At 41.0% G+C, this 20,541-nt stretch overlaps 1 protein-coding gene and 1 long non-coding RNA gene across 9 annotated transcripts; both read left to right on the top strand.

The window, feature by feature from the left end:
* Nucleotides 1-100: 100 nt before the first annotated feature.
* On the top strand, nucleotides 101-4,194 carry dhrs13b.1 (dehydrogenase/reductase (SDR family) member 13b.1). 2 transcript variants are annotated; one of them, XM_021582861.2, is made up of 5 exons: nucleotides 101-500; nucleotides 916-1,034; nucleotides 1,186-1,309; nucleotides 3,002-3,328; nucleotides 3,700-4,194. In XM_021582861.2, the coding sequence occupies exons 2-5, from the start codon at nucleotides 939-941 to the stop codon at nucleotides 3,960-3,962; spliced, it is 810 nt and encodes a 269-aa protein (XP_021438536.2). In that variant the 5' UTR covers nucleotides 101-500; nucleotides 916-938; the 3' UTR covers nucleotides 3,963-4,194. The 2 variants fall into 2 exon arrangements, with proteins under 2 accessions (XP_021438536.2, XP_021438534.2); XM_021582859.2 differs by lacking the exon at nucleotides 101-500 and adding an exon at nucleotides 507-719.
* Nucleotides 4,195-6,500: 2,306 nt separating this feature from the next.
* On the top strand, nucleotides 6,501-19,487 carry LOC118944101. Of its 7 annotated transcripts, none has more exons than XR_005039415.1 (7): nucleotides 6,501-6,886; nucleotides 7,000-7,155; nucleotides 9,040-9,411; nucleotides 11,296-11,667; nucleotides 13,552-13,923; nucleotides 15,808-16,179; nucleotides 18,088-19,487. It is a non-coding gene; the product is annotated as an uncharacterized LOC118944101 (long non-coding RNA). The 7 variants fall into 7 exon arrangements; XR_005039414.1 differs by having other exon boundaries at nucleotides 6,501-7,155; nucleotides 9,040-9,142; nucleotides 9,256-9,411; XR_005039413.1 differs by having other exon boundaries at nucleotides 6,501-7,155; nucleotides 11,296-11,398; nucleotides 11,512-11,667.
* The last annotated feature ends 1,054 nt before the right edge of the window (nucleotides 19,488-20,541 follow it).

Below are 20,541 nucleotides of genomic sequence, written 5' to 3'. Positions count from 1 at the left end.
GCTACCCCGGTCAACTAAGTGCTGATATTGTGAAATGGAAAAGTCTAGGAGCAACTATGGCTCAGCCGTGAAGTGTTAGCCCCCCCCCCCCCCCCCCCCCATAAGCTCACAAAACTGGACCATCGATTGCGGAAGCTTATTGGAAAGGTGGCATCCTATGACGGTGCCACGGTGAAAGTCACTGAGCTCTTCAGCAAGGCCATTCTATTGCTCATGTTTCTCTATGGAGATTGCATGGCTGTGTGCTCGATTGCATACGTCTGTCAGTAACTGGTTTGGCTGAAATAAGCAAATCCACTAATTTGAAGGGGTGCCCACATACTTCTGTGTATATAGTGTACTTTTCGTCATGCAGTGTATGTATGTCTAAGGGTAAAACCCTTTTGCTCGGATTTGACTGTTTTTATCTTCCATGGCCGTGCCCTGAGAGAGCGACTCCGGTTTGTCCAGTTGCGCAATCACCAGATAAACAAACTGAATCCACTGTGAAGCTGATAAGGGTATGTTTATATTTTCACAGCAGCTCTCCAATGAGTTAAAATGAGCTTGTCTACACTCTTGAAAGCAAAGGTGTTTTCACACAGGAGAGAGAAGGATGTATACCTATTTGCTTGTCGGTTTGGTAGTTGGTATTGCATATATTTATCACAGTGTTGTGGTTAAAGGAAAGAGATGCACAAGTAAAGCAAAACTGCATGGGAAAACTGTCATCGTAACTGGTAAGTCCTTTTCCAGTGATTTCCATTCCTATTTTATTAATCAATGTTGGATAATCAAGACCAAAGATGAAAAAAGCATGTTTTTTAAAAAAATCTTCCCACCTGCATAAATGTAAAAGTAATATCATAAACTTTTATTATTCACCTTCCCATATAAGATTTTTCTTTAATACTTTTTTATGCCCACTTTCTCCAGGAAGTAACACAGGCATAGGGAAGATGACAGCGCTAGATCTGGCCAGAAGAGGTGCCAGAGTCATCCTGGCCTGCCGCAGCAAACGGAGAGCTGAGGCCGCGCTCGCTGACATCAAGAGGGTGAGAGGAGATTGAAAACTCTTTGACCAGTTTAGCCCCTATAATGGCCAGTAGTGTATGGCTAGTCTTTTTTTTCTGCGGCGGTTTTAGGATTTCTCTATTATAATTTGTGTATGAAAATAGTACTGTAACATAGAAATGTGTTCTATAGGAGAGCGGGAGCAATGAGGTGGTGTTCATGCAGCTGGATCTGGGGAGTCTGAAGTCTGTTCGCTCCTTTGCTGAAACCTTCCTAAAGACTGAGCCCAGACTTGACCTGCTCATCAACAATGCAGGTGTGGCTTGCAGTGGTGGTTTCTCGCAGCGCTACGGCCCTCTTTCAATACACGCAACCTTGTACGAGACTTAATGACATTGTATTTAGTCTTGTACAGACCAGTGGAGGACCATCCTCAGTGTATTTCATAAAAATATATTTTTAAACATTTAAAAAGTTATCATTTTTAGATAAAACTATACTAAATATAATCACATCTCACCTAATAATTGATTAAAACACTATTTTGCAAATAAGGTCTACAGTAGCCTCCACAGCACTCTGTAGGGCAGCACCATGTTGTAGCTGGAGTACAGCTAGCTTCTGTCCTCTGGGTACATTGACTTCAATATAAAACCTAGGAGGCTCATGGTTCTCACCCCTTTCCATAGACTTTCACAGTAATTATGACAAATGCCGGAGGACATTATCCAACCTACCAGAGCTCTTGCAGAATGAACTGTTGTTCACCCAATCAAAGGATTAGATAATTAATCTAGTACTGAAAGCATAAACTACAGCTAGCTAGCACTGCAGTGCACACAGTGTGGTGAGTAGTTTACTCAAAGAGAAAGACAATAGTTGAACAGTTTTGAACAAATTAATTTATTCCAAATTGAAGGAGAAGCAAGAGTCATTTTTTCCCAATGTCACTTAGCTAGCAAATTAAAGCTAATTAGTTTAGCCTACTCAAACACCATGCTCAAACAGAGGGATGCTATGTTAGCTTGCTGGCTATGACTATCCAACACAACACTGGAACTCTTCCAAGTCAAGGTCAACTTCTGGATTTACAAATTTACTGCCACCGGGGCCCAACGGTGTAACTGCTCACTGACTGTGTACTGTAACGTTACTGTATGATTGTAGGGGTTTACAAACACATTAGTTATATTAGCTATGCTGCTGTCTATGACGTTACTTTAGCAAATATGGTGACAACGATGTAAACTGTGTGTAGCGGCTTGGAATTTTGTATTTATTTAAACTGGGATAAACATACCTGAATTTGTCCAATAGAAACTCTCGTTGCAACTGGACTAATGATTACACCCTAGATCAGCTGGATGCAGGCAAGAGTGTGCAATGCGGTATTGAATGTGTCACTGTCTGTCCATGTGTCTGTCTGTCATAGGCTAGGTTGTAGCAACCTCATGGGTATAGGGAAAATGTTAGTGTCATGTAGGTTCCTAAACCTATCGCTGTTACATTGAACTGGGTGAATGGAATATGAATGAGAGTCATCCAATATACTGTAATAGAAATAAGGCCATGCTCATGGGAAAAAATAAATAATCCTCCCTCATCTTAAATGGCACTGACCACTACTGGTACAGACAGCCTTTTCCAGATGGACTTGAAGTTAGTTCTTAGTGAGGTGTCACAAGAGCCTGTGTACAGAGCTGGAACATTTCATAGAGCTGGAACATTTCAAAGAGCTGGAACATTTCATAGCGATTGAACATGCAGCCAAGGTGTTGTAGGCTACAAATTATGCTCCAGCCAAAAGAGCTCGCTGGACTGCTGTCTCAACTAACCAAGCCCACCAACCATGGCACATGGTAATACCCATCCAATATTACCCACGTAATATCCTGACACCAGTGTAGACATTTTGGAAGTGAGGCAGCTGGTATCAATCCGAGTAAAACATGTTTTGTAGTATTTCATGAAGCCAAAATGGAAATAAGTTACTTCCCCTTTGTTTCAGGTATTTACATGCCAGGCACCACAGATGACGGCTTGGGGATGATGTTTAGTGTCAACCACATCGGTCCCTTCCTGTTGACCAACCTGCTGTTAGACCGTATGAAGGAGTGTGGTCCGAGTCGAGTGGTCAACGTGTCATCCATCGGTCATAACTTCGGCACCATCGACTTCAACTGTTTGAGCACTCACAAGGAGTTAGGAGTTGGAAATTCTGCCACAGATGTTTTCAACATCTACGCCAACAGCAAGCTGTGTAATGTTCTCTTCACGCATGAGCTGGCCAAGAGACTGCAGGGCACAAATGTTACCTGCTACACCCTTCACCCAGGTGAGTGCACTATATCCCAGTTATGTATAAAATCTTCATTGTGCCCAAGTATGGGTTAGAAGGACTTGTCTTGTATTGATTAGTTGAAATGCAGTATTTTTAAGCATCCCCCGCCTTGTGGATGGTGGGTGGCGATATAGGAGGATGGGCTCATTGTAATGACTGGAGTGGAATGGTGTCAAACACATCAAGCATATGGAAATCACATGATTGGCTCTGTTTCATTTATTCCATTCCAGCCATTACAAAGAGCCCATCCTCCTATAGCTACTCCCAACAGACTACTCTGATCCCCATGTGTCTGAATAATAGTACATTTATTGGTTTGCAAGTTTTAACCAATATAAACGTGGGTTTATTTTGTTTTTCAGGAGCCATCAACTCTGAACTGTTTCGCAATGTCAGCAAGGTGTTCATGATTCTGATGAAGCCTTTCCTCATGTTCTTCTTCAAGGACACTGTGGCGGGGTCTCAGACCACCCTACACTGTGCCCTGCAGGAGGGCCTGGAGCCCCTCTCTGGATGCTACTTTTCTAACTGTACAGTCAGGAACCTCTATGCTAAGGCCAGAGACAACGCGGTGGCCAAGAAGCTATGGGAAGTCAGTGAGAGTCTGAGTGGCCTATCCTCTTAAGAAAACCACTGTGAATCTCCAGTTTTAACTGGGCTTCAACCTACTAACCAATATGCTGTGTTCTTCCAAAACAAATCTGTCATTCTTTCAGTTTTGCTTTATAAAATGTACATGAATAGAAATATATGGATGAAGCGCTTGCTTTTTCTTACCTAACATTGATTTATGGGACATTTAATTAGAGACGTTATTTATATTTCTTACAAAACAGTAAATAAGCCTAAAATGTTAAGAATGTTTGTCTTGATTGTTTGTTTTTTGATGGCTCCAACTACTATTCATAGCTTTTGCCTAAGTATCCTCCTAACCATTTATCAGCTGAATTAGAATTTAAAGATGGCACTCATGCCTGCCCTACAGAGAGAGAGAGAGATGAGCATGAAAGCTTCAGTAGAAGAATCCAAACAAAGCAAATAAGAAGAAAAGCTAAAATGCCCTGTGCTGTCCAATGGGGTGTGGTTTAAGCTTTCCCACTACTCAACAGAAAGTAGAGCTCTTTGCGCTGCAGAGTAACCATGAGAATAAATCAAATCAAATGTATTTATATAGCCCTTTGTACATCAGCTGATATCTCAAAGTGCTGTACAGAAACCCAGCCTAAAACCCCAAACAGCAAGCAATGCAGGTGTAGAAGCACGGTGGCTAGGAAAAACTCCCTAGAAAGGCCAAAACCTAGGAAGAAACCTAGAGAGGAACCAGGCTATGTGGGGTGGCCAGTCCTCTTCTGGCTGTGCCGGGTGGAGATTATAACAGAACATGGCCAAGATGTTCAAATGTTCATAAATGACCAGCATGGTCCAATAATAATAAGGCAGAACAGTTGAAACTGGAGCAGCAGCACGGCCAGGTGGACTGGGGACAGCAAGGAGTCATCATGTCAGGTAGTCCTGAGGCATGGTCCTAGGGCTCAGGTCCTCCGAGAGAAAGAGAGAATTAGAGAGAGCACACTTAAATTCACACAGGACACCGACTAGGACAGGAGAAGTACTCCAGATATAACAAACTGACCCTAGCCCCCCGACACATAAACTACTGCAGCATAAATACTGGAGGCTGAGACAATAACTTTATGGTAAGGAATTCTACACCATGAGAATAACTTTACAGTAAGGAGTTGTAGACCATGAGAATAACTTTACGGTAAGGAATTGTAGACCATGAGAATATCTTTACGGTATGGAATTGTAGACCATGAGAATAACTTTACGGTAAGGAATTGTAGACCATGAGAATAACTTTACGGTAAGGAATTCTAGACCATGAGAATAACTTTACGGTAAGGAATTTTTAGACCATGAGAATAACTTTACGGTAAGGAATTTTTAGACCATGAGATTAACTTTACGGTAAGGAATTCTAGACCATGAGAATAACTTTATGGTAAGGAATTCCAGAGGGCGCAGTGTGTGCTATGGGTTCTCTTTACTGAGTGCTACACAGGATCTGAAAGCTCAATGGCTGCCTTTGTTCTTGTGGCTGGAGTGGTATTGGTGGCCTATATGACTGTTTTTGTCAATGCTTCCTGTATTTCCCCACATTGACACAGGAGGAAAGTTCATGGCACTGTTATGTAATAATGTAGAGTAGATGTACTTTTCTTTGTCTGTACATAATTTCATGTATATAGCATTCTTAAATTCGTTTGTCTTTGTATATTATTTCATTGGGGATTTCCCTGGTTGTAAAACTCAACGAACACTCTGCTGCAGGTTGTAGGGGAGACTGGGGGCAATTGTAACAGGGGGTGTTTGTAACAATTAGAACTTCTCCAAACAGAAACAAGTTAGAGTACAGTACATGCCCATTTAGGTTATCTTCCTGGTTGAAGAGTTTCAGACAAATATTGCACTGTATTTTCTTGTACTGTCTGAGCCTTAATGTCCAAGAACTCGAGCTAGCAGCATTTTCATCACTATCTGTTAGTTAAACATTGACATTGTTGTCTCTTGCTAGGCACATGAGGTTTTGTGTCATGGCTGCTGGGTTGGGGGAAATTGTAACAAAGTGTTAAAATGAACCTAAGCCAAATGATGAAAAAAAAAAAGTGATTTTAACTTAAGATTTTTATGAATTATACAAAACTAACATTAAATATCCTTGGGGTCCTGTAGATTGCCAAATAAGTTGTCAACAGATATCATTTGGGCACTATCAGACTATTCAGATGTTTTGAGAGGAACTGAATGGCCATTCACAAATGGCTGTTACTGTAAATATTGGTTGGTTACTTAGACATAATTTGATAGCAAAATCATTACATATGTCTATGATAATGTGATAATTCAAACAGAAGTATTTGAAGTTGAATTTATTTGGTTTATTTTTTAGGTGTTACATTTGACCCTGGCACTGGGGGCAAATGTAACGTCCAGACTGTGGATTAAAGTCAGTATTAGGAGACTGATGTAAAAAAAAATGACTGGCATAGTTCAAGTGGTCTATATATATATATATATATAGTAAAATATATATTTTTACATTTGCCTCCGATCTCCCCTACATTGCATTGATCCTATAAATACTAATTCTCCAGGAAGTAACACGTGCTAAATCTGCCCAGGAGAGGTGGCAGGGTCATCCTGGCCAGCCACAGCAAGCGGAGAGCTGAGACCGCTCTCGCTGACATCAAGAGAATGGGATGTTCAACAATCTGACTTTCTTCACATTAGCACATTTTATTACATCACAACCCTCGTGCGGTGGCAGTCATAAGTCGAAGTGAAAAGAGGCGTTTTGGAAAATGATAAATCTATGAATGGTTCGGCATCAATTGTTCAATTAAATTGGGACAGAGTAACAAAGAAATGCCTGTGTCCTGTAGGAGAGTGGGAACAATGAGGTGGTATTCATGCAGCTGGACCTGGGGAGTCAAGTCTGTTCGCTCCTTTGATGAAATCGTCTTGAGACTGGACCCAGATTGAGAGGTGAAGGAGGATTGAGGAGGTATTGTTGGATCACTCTTTTTCTGGGTGTATCTCGATAATTCTAAACTTTTCTCTCTTCCCTCTACCCTTCTTTATTTGTGCTGAAATGGCAGGTGAAAGCAATACACCTGTCCGGTTCCTTTGCATCATTACAGGATGAAAGAAAGGCTGTGAGGAGATGAAGCTACTTAAGACTATTGAGATGCACCCTGAACTCCCATCAACCCATAGAAGTGATTACGGATGAATGATGTCTCGTTTCCTCTCAGGTATTTACATTCAGGGCAACACAGAAGACTGCTTGGGGATGATGTTTGGTGTTAACCACCGGTCATTTCCTGTTGACCAACCTGCTTCAGGACAGTCTGAAGGAGTGCAGTCCGAGTCGAGTGGTTAATGTGGCGTCCCTGGGTCATAATTTTGGCAAAATGTATTTCAACTGCTCGAGCACTTAGGGAGTAGGCAAGTCTGCCATGGATGTCTTTAACATCTACAGCAACAGCAAGCTGTGTAATGTTCTCTTCACCCATGAACTGGCCAAGAGACTGGAGGACACAAATGTTACCTACTTCAGCCTCCACCCTGGTCAGTGCTGCTAAGTCAGGTTTATAAAGCTTTTGAATGTAATGGTATCTGCAGTTTTCAAGTTAGTTCTACCTTGGTTGAATGTAAAGTAGATTAAGGAATTCTAGACCATGAGAATAACTTTATGGTAAGGAATTCCAGAGGGCGCAGTGTGTGCTATGGGTTCTCTTTACTGAGTGCTACACAGGATCTGAAAGCTCAATGGCTGCCTTTGTTCTTGTGGCTGGAGTGGTATTGGTGGCCTATATGACTGTTTTTGTCAATGCTTCCTGTATTTCCCCACATTGACACAGGAGGAAAGTTCATGGCACTGTTATGTAATAATGTAGAGTAGATGTACTTTTCTTTGTCTGTACATAATTTCATGTATATAGCATTCTTAAATTCGTTTGTCTTTGTATATTATTTCATTGGGGATTTCCCTGGTTGTAAAACTCAACGAACACTCTGCTGCAGGTTGTAGGGGAGACTGGGGGCAATTGTAACAGGGGGTGTTTGTAACAATTAGAACTTCTCCAAACAGAAACAAGTTAGAGTACAGTACATGCCCATTTAGGTTATCTTCCTGGTTGAAGAGTTTCAGACAAATATTGCACTGTATTTTCTTGTACTGTCTGAGCCTTAATGTCCAAGAACTCGAGCTAGCAGCATTTTCATCACTATCTGTTAGTTAAACATTGACATTGTTGTCTCTTGCTAGGCACATGAGGTTTTGTGTCATGGCTGCTGGGTTGGGGGAAATTGTAACAAAGTGTTAAAATGAACCTAAGCCAAATTATGAAAAAAAAAAAGTGATTTTAACTTAAGATTTTTATGAATTATACAAAACTAACATTAAATATCCTTGGGGTCCTGTAGATTGCCAAATAAGTTGTCAACAGATATCATTTGGGCACTATCAGACTATTCAGATGTTTTGAGAGGAACTGAATGGCCATTCACAAATGGCTGTTACTGTAAATATTGGTTGGTTACTTAGACATAATTTGATAGCAAAATCATTACATATGTCTATGATAATGTGATAATTCAAACAGAAGTATTTGAAGTTGAATTTATTTGGTTTATTTTTTAGGTGTTACATTTGACCCTGGCACTGGGGGCAAATGTAACGTCCAGACTGTGGATTAAAGTCAGTATTAGGAGACTGATGTAAAAAAAAATGACTGGCATAGTTCAAGTGGTCTATATATATATATATATATAGTAAAATATATATTTTTACATTTGCCTCCGATCTCCCCTACATTGCATTGATCCTATAAATACTAATTCTCCAGGAAGTAACACGTGCTAAATCTGCCCAGGAGAGGTGGCAGGGTCATCCTGGCCAGCCACAGCAAGCGGAGAGCTGAGACCGCTCTCGCTGACATCAAGAGAATGGGATGTTCAACAATCTGACTTTCTTCACATTAGCACATTTTATTACATCACAACCCTCGTGCGGTGGCAGTCATAAGTCGAAGTGAAAAGAGGCGTTTTGGAAAATGATAAATCTATGAATGGTTCGGCATCAATTGTTCAATTAAATTGGGACAGAGTAACAAAGAAATGCCTGTGTCCTGTAGGAGAGTGGGAACAATGAGGTGGTATTCATGCAGCTGGACCTGGGGAGTCAAGTCTGTTCGCTCCTTTGATGAAATCGTCTTGAGACTGGACCCAGATTGAGAGGTGAAGGAGGATTGAGGAGGTATTGTTGGATCACTCTTTTTCTGGGTGTATCTCGATAATTCTAAACTTTTCTCTCTTCCCTCTACCCTTCTTTATTTGTGCTGAAATGGCAGGTGAAAGCAATACACCTGTCCGGTTCCTTTGCATCATTACAGGATGAAAGAAAGGCTGTGAGGAGATGAAGCTACTTAAGACTATTGAGATGCACCCTGAACTCCCATCAACCCATAGAAGTGATTACGGATGAATGATGTCTCGTTTCCTCTCAGGTATTTACATTCAGGGCAACACAGAAGACTGCTTGGGGATGATGTTTGGTGTTAACCACCGGTCATTTCCTGTTGACCAACCTGCTTCAGGACAGTCTGAAGGAGTGCAGTCCGAGTCGAGTGGTTAATGTGGCGTCCCTGGGTCATAATTTTGGCAAAATGTATTTCAACTGCTCGAGCACTTAGGGAGTAGGCAAGTCTGCCATGGATGTCTTTAACATCTACAGCAACAGCAAGCTGTGTAATGTTCTCTTCACCCATGAACTGGCCAAGAGACTGGAGGACACAAATGTTACCTACTTCAGCCTCCACCCTGGTCAGTGCTGCTAAGTCAGGTTTATAAAGCTTTTGAATGTAATGGTATCTGCAGTTTTCAAGTTAGTTCTACCTTGGTTGAATGTAAAGTAGATTAAGGAATTCTAGACCATGAGAATAACTTTATGGTAAGGAATTCCAGAGGGCGCAGTGTGTGCTATGGGTTCTCTTTACTGAGTGCTACACAGGATCTGAAAGCTCAATGGCTGCCTTTGTTCTTGTGGCTGGAGTGGTATTGGTGGCCTATATGACTGTTTTTGTCAATGCTTCCTGTATTTCCCCACATTGACACAGGAGGAAAGTTCATGGCACTGTTATGTAATAATGTAGAGTAGATGTACTTTTCTTTGTCTGTACATAATTTCATGTATATAGCATTCTTAAATTCGTTTGTCTTTGTATATTATTTCATTGGGGATTTCCCTGGTTGTAAAACTCAACGAACACTCTGCTGCAGGTTGTAGGGGAGACTGGGGGCAATTGTAACAGGGGGTGTTTGTAACAATTAGAACTTCTCCAAACAGAAACAAGTTAGAGTACAGTACATGCCCATTTAGGTTATCTTCCTGGTTGAAGAGTTTCAGACAAATATTGCACTGTATTTTCTTGTACTGTCTGAGCCTTAATGTCCAAGAACTCGAGCTAGCAGCATTTTCATCACTATCTGTTAGTTAAACATTGACATTGTTGTCTCTTGCTAGGCACATGAGGTTTTGTGTCATGGCTGCTGGGTTGGGGGAAATTGTAACAAAGTGTTAAAATGAACCTAAGCCAAATGATGAAAAAAAAAAAGTGATTTTAACTTAAGATTTTTATGAATTATACAAAACTAACATTAAATATCCTTGGGGTCCTGTAGATTGCCAAATAAGTTGTCAACAGATATCATTTGGGCACTATCAGACTATTCAGATGTTTTGAGAGGAACTGAATGGCCATTCACAAATGGCTGTTACTGTAAATATTGGTTGGTTACTTAGACATAATTTGATAGCAAAATCATTACATATGTCTATGATAATGTGATAATTCAAACAGAAGTATTTGAAGTTGAATTTATTTGGTTTATTTTTTAGGTGTTACATTTGACCCTGGCACTGGGGGCAAATGTAACGTCCAGACTGTGGATTAAAGTCAGTATTAGGAGACTGATGTAAAAAAAAATGACTGGCATAGTTCAAGTGGTCTATATATATATATATATATAGTAAAATATATATTTTTACATTTGCCTCCGATCTCCCCTACATTGCATTGATCCTATAAATACTAATTCTCCAGGAAGTAACACGTGCTAAATCTGCCCAGGAGAGGTGGCAGGGTCATCCTGGCCAGCCACAGCAAGCGGAGAGCTGAGACCGCTCTCGCTGACATCAAGAGAATGGGATGTTCAACAATCTGACTTTCTTCACATTAGCACATTTTATTACATCACAACCCTCGTGCGGTGGCAGTCATAAGTCGAAGTGAAAAGAGGCGTTTTGGAAAATGATAAATCTATGAATGGTTCGGCATCAATTGTTCAATTAAATTGGGACAGAGTAACAAAGAAATGCCTGTGTCCTGTAGGAGAGTGGGAACAATGAGGTGGTATTCATGCAGCTGGACCTGGGGAGTCAAGTCTGTTCGCTCCTTTGATGAAATCGTCTTGAGACTGGACCCAGATTGAGAGGTGAAGGAGGATTGAGGAGGTATTGTTGGATCACTCTTTTTCTGGGTGTATCTCGATAATTCTAAACTTTTCTCTCTTCCCTCTACCCTTCTTTATTTGTGCTGAAATGGCAGGTGAAAGCAATACACCTGTCCGGTTCCTTTGCATCATTACAGGATGAAAGAAAGGCTGTGAGGAGATGAAGCTACTTAAGACTATTGAGATGCACCCTGAACTCCCATCAACCCATAGAAGTGATTACGGATGAATGATGTCTCGTTTCCTCTCAGGTATTTACATTCAGGGCAACACAGAAGACTGCTTGGGGATGATGTTTGGTGTTAACCACCGGTCATTTCCTGTTGACCAACCTGCTTCAGGACAGTCTGAAGGAGTGCAGTCCGAGTCGAGTGGTTAATGTGGCGTCCCTGGGTCATAATTTTGGCAAAATGTATTTCAACTGCTCGAGCACTTAGGGAGTAGGCAAGTCTGCCATGGATGTCTTTAACATCTACAGCAACAGCAAGCTGTGTAATGTTCTCTTCACCCATGAACTGGCCAAGAGACTGGAGGACACAAATGTTACCTACTTCAGCCTCCACCCTGGTCAGTGCTGCTAAGTCAGGTTTATAAAGCTTTTGAATGTAATGGTATCTGCAGTTTTCAAGTTAGTTCTACCTTGGTTGAATGTAAAGTAGATTAAGGAATTCTAGACCATGAGAATAACTTTATGGTAAGGAATTCCAGAGGGCGCAGTGTGTGCTATGGGTTCTCTTTACTGAGTGCTACACAGGATCTGAAAGCTCAATGGCTGCCTTTGTTCTTGTGGCTGGAGTGGTATTGGTGGCCTATATGACTGTTTTTGTCAATGCTTCCTGTATTTCCCCACATTGACACAGGAGGAAAGTTCATGGCACTGTTATGTAATAATGTAGAGTAGATGTACTTTTCTTTGTCTGTACATAATTTCATGTATATAGCATTCTTAAATTCGTTTGTCTTTGTATATTATTTCATTGGGGATTTCCCTGGTTGTAAAACTCAACGAACACTCTGCTGCAGGTTGTAGGGGAGACTGGGGGCAATTGTAACAGGGGGTGTTTGTAACAATTAGAACTTCTCCAAACAGAAACAAGTTAGAGTACAGTACATGCCCATTTAGGTTATCTTCCTGGTTGAAGAGTTTCAGACAAATATTGCACTGTATTTTCTTGTACTGTCTGAGCCTTAATGTCCAAGAACTCGAGCTAGCAGCATTTTCATCACTATCTGTTAGTTAAACATTGACATTGTTGTCTCTTGCTAGGCACATGAGGTTTTGTGTCATGGCTGCTGGGTTGGGGGAAATTGTAACAAAGTGTTAAAATGAACCTAAGCCAAATGATGAAAAAAAAAAAGTGATTTTAACTTAAGATTTTTATGAATTATACAAAACTAACATTAAATATCCTTGGGGTCCTGTAGATTGCCAAATAAGTTGTCAACAGATATCATTTGGGCACTATCAGACTATTCAGATGTTTTGAGAGGAACTGAATGGCCATTCACAAATGGCTGTTACTGTAAATATTGGTTGGTTACTTAGACATAATTTGATAGCAAAATCATTACATATGTCTATGATAATGTGATAATTCAAACAGAAGTATTTGAAGTTGAATTTATTTGGTTTATTTTTTAGGTGTTACATTTGACCCTGGCACTGGGGGCAAATGTAACGTCCAGACTGTGGATTAAAGTCAGTATTAGGAGACTGATGTAAAAAAAAATGACTGGCATAGTTCAAGTGGTCTATATATATATATATATATAGTAAAATATATATTTTTACATTTGCCTCCGATCTCCCCTACATTGCATTGATCCTATAAATACTAATTCTCCAGGAAGTAACACGTGCTAAATCTGCCCAGGAGAGGTGGCAGGGTCATCCTGGCCAGCCACAGCAAGCGGAGAGCTGAGACCGCTCTCGCTGACATCAAGAGAATGGGATGTTCAACAATCTGACTTTCTTCACATTAGCACATTTTATTACATCACAACCCTCGTGCGGTGGCAGTCATAAGTCGAAGTGAAAAGAGGCGTTTTGGAAAATGATAAATCTATGAATGGTTCGGCATCAATTGTTCAATTAAATTGGGACAGAGTAACAAAGAAATGCCTGTGTCCTGTAGGAGAGTGGGAACAATGAGGTGGTATTCATGCAGCTGGACCTGGGGAGTCAAGTCTGTTCGCTCCTTTGATGAAATCGTCTTGAGACTGGACCCAGATTGAGAGGTGAAGGAGGATTGAGGAGGTATTGTTGGATCACTCTTTTTCTGGGTGTATCTCGATAATTCTAAACTTTTCTCTCTTCCCTCTACCCTTCTTTATTTGTGCTGAAATGGCAGGTGAAAGCAATACACCTGTCCGGTTCCTTTGCATCATTACAGGATGAAAGAAAGGCTGTGAGGAGATGAAGCTACTTAAGACTATTGAGATGCACCCTGAACTCCCATCAACCCATAGAAGTGATTACGGATGAATGATGTCTCGTTTCCTCTCAGGTATTTACATTCAGGGCAACACAGAAGACTGCTTGGGGATGATGTTTGGTGTTAACCACCGGTCATTTCCTGTTGACCAACCTGCTTCAGGACAGTCTGAAGGAGTGCAGTCCGAGTCGAGTGGTTAATGTGGCGTCCCTGGGTCATAATTTTGGCAAAATGTATTTCAACTGCTCGAGCACTTAGGGAGTAGGCAAGTCTGCCATGGATGTCTTTAACATCTACAGCAACAGCAAGCTGTGTAATGTTCTCTTCACCCATGAACTGGCCAAGAGACTGGAGGACACAAATGTTACCTACTTCAGCCTCCACCCTGGTCAGTGCTGCTAAGTCAGGTTTATAAAGCTTTTGAATGTAATGGTATCTGCAGTTTTCAAGTTAGTTCTACCTTGGTTGAATGTAAAGTAGATTAAGGAATTCTAGACCATGAGAATAACTTTATGGTAAGGAATTCCAGAGGGCGCAGTGTGTGCTATGGGTTCTCTTTACTGAGTGCTACACAGGATCTGAAAGCTCAATGGCTGCCTTTGTTCTTGTGGCTGGAGTGGTATTGGTGGCCTATATGACTGTTTTTGTCAATGCTTCCTGTATTTCCCCACATTGACACAGGAGGAAAGTTCATGGCACTGTTATGTAATAATGTAGAGTAGATGTACTTTTCTTTGTCTGTACATAATTTCATGTATATAGCATTCTTAAATTCGTTTGTCTTTGTATATTATTTCATTGGGGATTTCCCTGGTTGTAAAACTCAACGAACACTCTGCTGCAGGTTGTAGGGGAGACTGGGGGCAATTGTAACAGGGGGTGTTTGTAACAATTAGAACTTCTCCAAACAGAAACAAGTTAGAGTACAGTACATGCCCATTTAGGTTATCTTCCTGGTTGAAGAGTTTCAGACAAATATTGCACTGTATTTTCTTGTACTGTCTGAGCCTTAATGTCCAAGAACTCGAGCTAGCAGCATTTTCATCACTATCTGTTAGTTAAACATTGACATTGTTGTCTCTTGCTAGGCACATGAGGTTTTGTGTCATGGCTGCTGGGTTGGGGGAAATTGTAACAAAGTGTTAAAATGAACCTAAGCCAAATGATGAAAAAAAAAAAGTGATTTTAACTTAAGATTTTTATGAATTATACAAAACTAACATTAAATATCCTTGGGGTCCTGTAGATTGCCAAATAAGTTGTCAACAGATATCATTTGGGCACTATCAGACTATTCAGATGTTTTGAGAGGAACTGAATGGCCATTCACAAATGGCTGTTACTGTAAATATTGGTTGGTTACTTAGACATAATTTGATAGCAAAATCATTACATATGTCTATGATAATGTGATAATTCAAACAGAAGTATTTGAAGTTGAATTTATTTGGTTTATTTTTTAGGTGTTACATTTGACCCTGGCACTGGGGGCAAATGTAACGTCCAGACTGTGGATTAAAGTCAGTATTAGGAGACTGATGTAAAAAAAAATGACTGGCATAGTTCAAGTGGTCTATATATATATATATATATAGTAAAATATATATTTTTACATTTGCCTCCGATCTCCCCTACATTGCATTGATCCTATAAATACTAATTCTCCAGGAAGTAACACGTGCTAAATCTGCCCAGGAGAGGTGGCAGGGTCATCCTGGCCAGCCACAGCAAGCGGAGAGCTGAGACCGCTCTCGCTGACATCAAGAGAATGGGATGTTCAACAATCTGACTTTCTTCACATTAGCACATTTTATTACATCACAACCCTCGTGCGGTGGCAGTCATAAGTCGAAGTGAAAAGAGGCGTTTTGGAAAATGATAAATCTATGAATGGTTCGGCATCAATTGTTCAATTAAATTGGGACAGAGTAACAAAGAAATGCCTGTGTCCTGTAGGAGAGTGGGAACAATGAGGTGGTATTCATGCAGCTGGACCTGGGGAGTCAAGTCTGTTCGCTCCTTTGATGAAATCGTCTTGAGACTGGACCCAGATTGAGAGGTGAAGGAGGATTGAGGAGGTATTGTTGGATCACTCTTTTTCTGGGTGTATCTCGATAATTCTAAACTTTTCTCTCTTCCCTCTACCCTTCTTTATTTGTGCTGAAATGGCAGGTGAAAGCAATACACCTGTCCGGTTCCTTTGCATCATTACAGGATGAAAGAAAGGCTGTGAGGAGATGAAGCTACTTAAGACTATTGAGATGCACCCTGAACTCCCATCAACCCATAGAAGTGATTACGGATGAATGATGTCTCGTTTCCTCTCAGGTATTTACATTCAGGGCAACACAGAAGACTGCTTGGGGATGATGTTTGGTGTTAACCACCGGTCATTTCCTGTTGACCAACCTGCTTCAGGACAGTCTGAAGGAGTGCAGTCCGAGTCGAGTGGTTAATGTGGCGTCCCTGGGTCATAATTTTGGCAAAATGTATTTCAACTGCTCGAGCACTTAGGGAGTAGGCAAGTCTGCCATGGATGTCTTTAACATCTACAGCAACAGCAAGCTGTGTAATGTTCTCTTCACCCATGAACTGGCCAAGAGACTGGAGGACACAAATGTTACCTACTTCAGCCTCCACCCTGGTCAGTGCTGCTAAGTCAGGTTTATAAAGCTTTTGAATGTAATGGTATCTGCAGTTTTCAAGTTAGTTCTACCTTGGTTGAATGTAAAGTAGATTAAGGAATTCTAGACCATGAGAATAACTTTATGGTAAGGAATTCCAGAGGGCGCAGTGTGTGCTATGGGTTCTCTTTACTGAGTGCTACACAGGATCTGAAAGCTCAATGGCTGCCTTTGTTCTTGTGGCTGGAGTGGTATTGGTGGCCTATATGACTGTTTTTGTCAATGCTTCCTGTATTTCCCCACATTGACACAGGAGGAAAGTTCATGGCACTGTTATGTAATAATGTAGAGTAGATGTACTTTTCTTTGTCTGTACATAATTTCATGTATATAGCATTCTTAAATTCGTTTGTCTTTGTATATTATTTCATTGGGGATTTCCCTGGTTGTAAAACTCAACGAACACTCTGCTGCAGGTTGTAGGGGAGACTGGGGGCAATTGTAACAGGGGGTGTTTGTAACAATTAGAACTTCTCCAAACAGAAACAAGTTAGAGTACAGTACATGCCCATTTAGGTTATCTTCCTGGTTGAAGAGTTTCAGACAAATATTGCACTGTATTTTCTTGTACTGTCTGAGCCTTAATGTCCAAGAACTCGAGCTAGCAGCATTTTCATCACTATCTGTTAGTTAAACATTGACATTGTTGTCTCTTGCTAGGCACATGAGGTTTTGTGTCATGGCTGCTGGGTTGGGGGAAATTGTAACAAAGTGTTAAAATGAACCTAAGCCAAATGATGAAAAAAAAAAAGTGATTTTAACTTAAGATTTTTATGAATTATACAAAACTAACATTAAATATCCTTGGGGTCCTGTAGATTGCCAAATAAGTTGTCAACAGATATCATTTGGGCACTATCAGACTATTCAGATGTTTTGAGAGGAACTGAATGGCCATTCACAAATGGCTGTTACTGTAAATATTGGTTGGTTACTTAGACATAATTTGATAGCAAAATCATTACATATGTCTATGATAATGTGATAATTCAAACAGAAGTATTTGAAGTTGAATTTATTTGGTTTATTTTTTAGGTGTTACATTTGACCCTGGCACTGGGGGCAAATGTAACGTCCAGACTGTGGATTAAAGTCAGTATTAGGAGACTGATGTAAAAAAAAATGACTGGCATAGTTCAAGTGGTCTATATATATATATATATATATATATATATATATATATATATATAGTAAAATATATATTTTTACATTTGCCTCCGATCTCCCCTACATTGCATTGATCCTATAAATACTAATTCTCCAGGAAGTAACACGTGCTAAATCTGCCCAGGAGAGGTGGCAGGGTCATCCTGGCCAGCCACAGCAAGCGGAGAGCTGAGACCGCTCTCGCTGACATCAAGAGAATGGGATGTTCAACAATCTGACTTTCTTCACATTAGCACATTTTATTACATCACAACCCTCGTGCGGTGGCAGTCATAAGTCGAAGTGAAAAGAGGCGTTTTGGAAAATGATAAATCTATGAATGGTTCGGCATCAATTGTTCAATTAAATTGGGACAGAGTAACAAAGAAATGCCTGTGTCCTGTAGGAGAGTGGGAACAATGAGGTGGTATTCATGCAGCTGGACCTGGGGAGTCAAGTCTGTTCGCTCCTTTGATGAAATCGTCTTGAGACTGGACCCAGATTGAGAGGTGAAGGAGGATTGAGGAGGTATTGTTGGATCACTCTTTTTCTGGGTGTATCTCGATAATTCTAAACTTTTCTCTCTTCCCTCTACCCTTCTTTATTTGTGCTGAAATGGCAGGTGAAAGCAATACACCTGTCCGGTTCCTTTGCATCATTACAGGATGAAAGAAAGGCTGTGAGGAGATGAAGCTACTTAAGACTATTGAGATGCACCCTGAACTCCCATCAACCCATAGAAGTGATTACGGATGAATGATGTCTCGTTTCCTCTCAGGTATTTACATTCAGGGCAACACAGAAGACTGCTTGGGGATGATGTTTGGTGTTAACCACCGGTCATTTCCTGTTGACCAACCTGCTTCAGGACAGTCTGAAGGAGTGCAGTCCGAGTCGAGTGGTTAATGTGGCGTCCCTGGGTCATAATTTTGGCAAAATGTATTTCAACTGCTCGAGCACTTAGGGAGTAGGCAAGTCTGCCATGGATGTCTTTAACATCTACAGCAACAGCAAGCTGTGTAATGTTCTCTTCACCCATGAACTGGCCAAGAGACTGGAGGACACAAATGTTACCTACTTCAGCCTCCACCCTGGTCAGTGCTGCTAAGTCAGGTTTATAAAGCTTTTGAATGTAATGGTATCTGCAGTTTTCAAGTTAGTTCTACCTTGGTTGAATGTAAAGTAGATTAAAATGCCTAATGATCCAGTCCAAGCTCTCCTCTGTTCTGGCACCCACCCCAATGGTGGAACAAGTTTCCCCCTAATATCAGGACAGTGTAGTCCCTGACCATCTTCCGACAACGTCTGAAAACCTACCTCTTTAAAGAGTATCTTAAATAAATCCCACAACGATATGTTGTCTCACCTAGCTATCTTAAGATTAATACACTAATGTAAGTCGGTCTGGAAAAGAGCGTCTAAATGACTAATATAGATTTTTTTTTAAATATATGTTTTATGAATGGATAACTCAACTCTAGTGCTTGTGTTTTTTTTTCTCCTGGGTTTAATCTAACCTGAGCTGGGCCGTTATGCAGACACTGTATTGTTAATGCTGTTGAAGGTCATCTCCATGTTGTTCTTCAAGAACACTATGTTGGGGTGTCTGACTGACCTGGATGAATGAAGACAGCTTGTCTGTTGAAACATTGGTTATTAGGTTATTAAATTATTGCATCTGACCTCCTAGAGTGTGCCGCTCTCCTTTTTCTTTTTCAGGGGTGTCAGACCAACCTGGAGCCCCTCTCTGGACGCTACTTCTCCAACTGTACAGTCGTGGCCAAAAGCTTTGAGAATGACACAAATATTAATTTTCACAGTCTGCTGCCTCAGTTTGTATGATGGCAATTTGCATATACTCCAGAATGTTATGAAGAGTGATCAGAGGAATTGCAATTAATTGTAAAGTCCCTATTTGCCATGCAAATGAACTGACTCCCCAAAAACATTTCCACTGCATTTCAGCCCTGCCACAAAAAGACCAGCTGACATATCAATGATTCTCTCGTTAACACAGGTGTGAGTGTTGACGAGGACAAGGCTGGAGATCACTCTGTCATGCTGATTGAGTTTGAATAACAGGAAGCTTCAAAGGAGGGTGGTGCTTGGAATCATTGTTCTTCCTGTCAATCATGGTTACCTGCAAGGAAACACGTGCCGTCATCATTGCTTTGCACAAAAAGGGCTTCACAGGCAAGGATATTGCTGCCAGTAAGATTGCACCTAAATCAACCATTTATCGGATCATCAAGAACTTCAAGGAGAGCGGTTCAATTGTTGTGAAGAAGGCTTCAGGGCGCCCAAGAAGGTCCAGCAAGTGCCAGGACCGTCTCCTAAAGTTGATTCAGCTGCAGGATCGGGGCACCACCAGTACAGAGCTTGCTCAGGATTTCAGCATGCAGGTGTGAGTGCATCTGCACGCACAGTGAGGCAAAGACTTTTGGAGGATGGCCTGGTGTCAAGAAGGGCAGCAAAGAAGCCACTTCTCTCCAGGAAAAACATCAGGGACAGATATTCTTCAAAAGGTACGGGGATTGGACTAATGAGGACTGGGGTACAGTCATTTTCTCTGATGAATTCCCTTTCCGATTGTTTGGGGCATCTGGAAAAAAGCTTGTCCGGAGAAGACAAGGTGAGCACTACCATCAAATCAAATCAAATGTATTTATATAGCCCTTCGTACATCAGCTGATATCTCAAAGTGCTGTACAGAAACCCAGCCTAAAACCCCAAACAGCAAGCAATGCAGGTGTAGAAGCAGTCCTGTGTCATGCCAACAGTAAAGCATCCTGAGACCATTCATGTGTGGGTTTGCTTTTCAGCCAAGGGAGTGGGCTCACTCACAATTTTGCCTGAGAAC

This window comes from Oncorhynchus mykiss, chromosome 24 (assembly GCF_013265735.2).
Source record: "Oncorhynchus mykiss isolate Arlee chromosome 24, USDA_OmykA_1.1, whole genome shotgun sequence".
NCBI lineage: Eukaryota > Metazoa > Chordata > Actinopteri > Salmoniformes > Salmonidae > Oncorhynchus > Oncorhynchus mykiss.
Note: the sequence above shows the minus strand (reverse complement) of the source record. Positions and strands in the feature narration are given on the sequence as shown.

What these genes read in the sequence shown, in the direction of transcription:
- dhrs13b.1 (XM_021582859.2), top strand. Translation starts at nt 596, where the DNA reads ATGTATACCTATTTGCTTGTCGGTTTGGTAGTTGGTATTGCATATATT. An exon ending in CGCTCGCTGACATCAAGAGG is followed by an intron (nt 1,035 to 1,185) that starts GTGAGAGGAGAT and finishes TGTGTTCTATAG; the next exon opens with GAGAGCGGGAGCAATGAGGT. An exon ending in CTGCTACACCCTTCACCCAG is followed by an intron (nt 3,329 to 3,699) that starts GTGAGTGCACTA and finishes TTTGTTTTTCAG; the next exon opens with GAGCCATCAACTCTGAACTG.